The sequence below is a fragment of the Phalaenopsis equestris genome, unplaced genomic scaffold (assembly GCF_001263595.1).
Source record: "Phalaenopsis equestris unplaced genomic scaffold, ASM126359v1 Scaffold232117, whole genome shotgun sequence".
In the NCBI taxonomy this organism is placed as follows: Eukaryota; Viridiplantae; Streptophyta; class Magnoliopsida; order Asparagales; family Orchidaceae; genus Phalaenopsis; species Phalaenopsis equestris.
The window spans coordinates 1-5219 of record NW_018250086.1 but is presented as its reverse complement, the minus strand read 5'-3'; the positions used below and the strand labels follow the sequence as shown (position 1 = coordinate 5219).

Below are 5219 nucleotides of genomic sequence, written 5' to 3'. Positions count from 1 at the left end.
ATAACCGACTATCTAGCCATCCACGGGATTACTGCAATTCCGAGACAAAAACCAGCATTTTAAGTTAAAAAAAGAAGTGATTCAACTTTTCATGCAAAGGTAAGGTGACATATATGTAAAAATTGAAGCTTAGGTGTTCGGCATGCAAATATAAAAAAATTTAGTGTTGTACCTAAATCTTCCAAAAGCTTAGGTGTTAGGCATGTAAATATAAAATTTTTTGAGATTATGCTTAAAATTATTCGTAACAAATCAATAAAATGGAAATAATAATAATTTAATGTCGACTTTAAAATTTATCATTTAAGAAGTTAGTTTGAAGTAAAATACATATTGTGATGATATGCAGTACAAAAATGAAGTGAGCATTTTCCCCTCAAAAAAAAGAATTAAATCTAGTACAAAATAAATTAATGGCGACACGGTTTACCTAAAATACTCGTATATAATTGCGTCAGATAAAAATTTCTAATGAGAAGAAAACATAAATTTATTTAAGAGCTATAACATCGATCAATAGATTCCTTGCACAACAATTAAAATAAATAAAACAAAAGAAAAAAATAGTAATTTCTTGCACAACACTCTAGGTAAATTAATTATAATAAAATGTCATTTCCATGTAGAGACTCACATTTAGAGGTATTATGTCTAAAATTTACGTGTTAGAAATATAAATAAATAATAAATGAGTGGTGTGTTTGTAAATCTTCCTTGAATATTTTCAATGGCAACACTAAGAATGCAATTCAAAATCATTATAGAGAACAACCGTTGCAAGCTTCTAGTGGAAAAGGAAGTAAGAATGAATTAAGTACCACATAATAAGAAGGAAATGTTACAAATTCATAGAAGTAAGAGGTCACATCCAAACAGTGAGGCATCGTCTGGGGTAATAATTAGAATTCCATTGAGCTACTCCAAAATTAAGTGCTGGAATAATGGGAGAATGGGCGACCTTCTGGGAAGTTGCATGAAAAATATTAAAAATCACAAGATTCATTCTAATATTACATAGATTGAGGCAAACTTGATAATACCTTATATAGTACTTTACTTGATGGTTATTAATTGTAAAAGATATGGGGCCCTTACATACATACCACCCAATTCCTATGTATACTAGCTTGAACTAACAATGATGGATTGATAAGTTTTCTTACGCACTTTAAATTAAGTTCATAAATAGAGGTAAAAACTAGGATGAGGTTTTTTTAGCAAATAGTTCGATGGTTTGATTTAACTTTAGTTTTTCATTACATTTTGAAATTATAAGAATCTAAACAATGATATTCTGTGAAATATGTAAACAATGACAATAACTTCGCATATTTTATGTTCAATGATAAGGGTTATATGCATAAATTAGCAACTCACAAATTTATCAAGCTTGCAAAAAGCTCGATTACAGTTTGAACCTGACATAAATAAAAATAAACAAGCTCTAATAAGATAAAGAACTCCAGTCATGATCAACTCAAGGATTTACTTGAATATGATATAAGAAAATAAATGAACGAACAAGCTTGAATTAATTAATACTCTACTTGATGTGTTTATAGCCCTATGTGTCTTAATCATTTTGGATTTTTATTATTCTAAATTATTTCCATTAACAAAGTAAGATTAACAATTATAATTTGAAACACAATACCATGTTGTAATGCAAACTCGATGCACTATGTTGGCAGTAATAGGAGCAATAGATTCTGACAACATAAATGCAAATAGTATGCAGCAATATATACTAACTATATTATGGGAAATCACTACAATAGTATGCAGAAACCATTCCTCCACGATCGGACGGTCAGGTGCGACGGCCGAGTCTGGCGTCAAACCTGGATTGCAGAGAAGAACTTGGCGCCGGACGCTGGATTGCAGAGAAGAATTTGGCACAAAACAATTAGGGCTTCTCTAGAAATCAGGCTCGGTTTTGAGAGGAGAATGACTGAGGAGATTGGAGTGAGTTCTCCGGAAATTAGATTCGATTTGGGGAGGGAAATGACAGGGAAATTGGCGTGAAAAGGAAATTAGGGCTTACCGGTTTCGGCCTTGCGAAACGGGGACCGGCGACAAGGAACGACTACTGGAGTGGCATGACGGGAGCGGCGACGGTGAACGGCGATGAGGAAGGGAGACGGTGAACGGCGATGAGGAAGGGCGCTGGGAGACGGCGATGTGGAAGGGCGCTGGGAGATCGCAGAGATCGCAGATCGGGAGAAAAATGGGGCGAGGGCGAAATCGATTCACTGAGGAATCGCCTTCCTCGCAGAGATCGCAGATCGGGAGAAAAATGGGGCGAAGGGCGAAATCGATTCACTGAGGAATCGTCTTCGGCTATATTTCGAGCTCGTTTATATTTCTACCTAAAAAGTGTGCCGAACATGAGCTGTTCACGAACAAATAGTACTTTTAACAATTTAACAACTCTAATCATTTAGTCATAATACATAAGACAATAGGGGTTTGAACAAGTTTTAAAAATTATTATTTATATTAAAACATCATTTTAATTTAATTTAATGATTTTTTTTATATTTTCTTTATCAATATTTTAATTGATTATAAATCTTTGTAGCCTTGTAGTCAATTAGATTTTTTTAAAATACTACTTAACATATATATAAATTTGATGAGTAGTATTTCGAGCCAAAACGAGCCGAACACGAACGAACACATCTTAGTTCGTGTTCGGCTCGTTAACTTATCGAACAAAATTAACGAGCCCAACACGAGCTTCTTAACGAGCCCAACACGAGTTGTTCGCGAACAACGAGCCGTTTTGACAACCCTACTGAGGAATGGTTAGAGATTGGCGCAAACAATTGATATATGTTAGGAACCACTCGGGAGAGGAATTATTAAGTTAGCTGTGTCGGAGCAAATAAAAAAGCTAACACCAGTTATTGGCCCACCATAAAAAAAAATAAGAGAAAAATTGTTTTTATAGTGTGACCCGGCCTGAGCCCTACCCAATATCAAAAAAACGTCTCTTTGTCACCTTTCAATCCCGCCAAATCGTAAATTTTGTCATTTTAGATTCCGCCAAATTGGAGAAAAGAATTTTTAGCTTTAATTCCTTTTAGGGTTCAGGAAATTTTTTTTTTTCATTTGCGTTCGTATTTGGAATCGTATTCGACAGCTAGGGTTCTTCCGATGTATTTTGCTCTAGACCAAAAAATGATGATGGAATCACAAATTGGCAAAATCGTGTTCGACAACTAGGCAAAATCGTGTTCGACAGCTAGGGTTTTTACAGGAGTTACATAAAATTTTTTTCAAAAATAACTAAGTCATTATGCCAATTTTTAGAAAAAAGATACAAATTTTGATTTTAGAATGCATAAAAACATTTGAATTATTTAAAAAAATAATCACTACACCTATAATAGTCCCACTTGATTGGGAGAAACTATTTGAGATAATGTATGATGCTAGTGATTATGTTGTTGGAGCTGTTTTAGGACAAAAACATAACAAAATTTTTAAAATAATATATTATGTTCTAAAACTCTAAATGATGCTCAAATTAACTACACTACTACTGAAAGAGAGTTATTATGAAAGAGAGTGAGAGTTATTAGCTATTGTTTGTGCCTTTGATAAATTTAGATCTTACTTGATTGGAACCAAATGTATAGTGCATACAGATCATCCTACTATCAAATACTTGATGCAAAAGAAGGATGTTAAATCAAGAATGATTAGATGGATACTTGTTTTGCAAGAGTTTGATTTTATTGTAGTTGATAGAAATGTAAATGATAATCCAATAGTTGATCATTTGTCTAGACTAGAAAAAAGAAATATTAAATAATTTTGTAAATGAAATTTTAGAAAATTTCTCTGATGAACAATTATATAATATTGCTGAAATTAATATATCGTGGTATGTCGATATAGTAAATCATATTGTAAGTGATATTCTACCACCTAATATTAAAAGTTAATAATTAAAGAAATTTATATATGATTCAAAATTATATTTTTGGGATGACCCATATTTATATAAACAATATAAAATTCTAATTATTAGAAGGTGTGTGTCTTATGAAGAAACTCAATAAATAATTGAAAGATGTCATGATTCTGAATTTGGAGGATATTTTGGAACAAATAGAACTGCATATAAAAATTTGCAAGCTGAAACTTTTTAGAGATATTAATGAATATATTAAAACATGCGATAAATGACAGCGAGTAAAAAATATTTCTTGAAGAAATGAAATGCTTTTAAATTACACATTGAGAAGTTAAAATTTTTGATTTTTGGGGATTAGATTTTATAGGAGCATTTATGCCTTCATTTGGAAACTTATATATATTACTTACTGTTGATTATATGTCCAAATGGATTGAGGCTGTTGCTGTACCTAAATGTGATGCTCAGAGTGTTTCTAAATTTTTAAATAAAAATATTTTTACAAGATATGGAATGTTGAGAGTAATTATTACTGATGAAGGATCTCATTTATGGAATAAGAGAATCAAAAAATTAATTAAAAAAATATGATATTATACATGGTTTCTCTACTGCTTATCATCCTCAGCCTAGCGGTCTAGCAGAAATATCAAATCATGAAATAAAATGAATTTTAGAAAAAAATTGTAAATCCCTAGAAATTGGATTGGTCTGCTACATTAGATACTGCATTATGAGCATACAGAACTGCTTATAAGACTCCTATTGGAATATTCTCATATAGATTTATTTTTGAAAAAACATGTCTATTACTAGTAGAATTGAAGCATAAAATATTTTGGGCTATTAAGGAATTTAATTTTAATCTAAAAGATGTTGGTGAGAAAATATTATTGCAACTCAATGAACTTGAGGAGATTAGAAATGAAGCATATGATAATGCAAAAATCTATAAAGAGAAAATGAAAATATGGCATGATCGGAAAATTGTTAAAAAGAAGTTTGAACCTAGATAAGAAGTTTTATTATATAATACAAGATTGAGATTATTTCCAGAAAAATTGAAATCCAGATGGTTAAGACCATTTAAAGTGATTAAAGTCTTATGGAACTGTTGTTATTAAAAATCCTAAAATTGGAAAGATATTTAAAGTTGATGAGCATGGATTGAAACATTATTATGAAGGACACATACCACAATTTAAGGAAATTTAAATGTTAAGTCATCCTGATGAAACAAATGATACATCGAGCTGACAATGTTAAACCAAACGCTTTGTGGGAGGCAACCCAT

At 31.4% G+C, this 5219-nt stretch overlaps 1 protein-coding gene across 1 annotated transcript; it reads right to left on the bottom strand.

The window, feature by feature from the left end:
* Positions 1–1573: 1573 nt before the first annotated feature.
* Positions 1574–2268, bottom strand: LOC110038191 (the record flags this gene model as incomplete). The annotated part of the gene is made up of 2 exons (XM_020742961.1): positions 1574–1873; positions 2045–2268. Coding segments are annotated over 2 exons (471 nt in total), but the record flags the coding sequence as incomplete, so codon positions are not given.
* Between the last annotated feature and the right edge of the window lie 2951 nt (positions 2269–5219).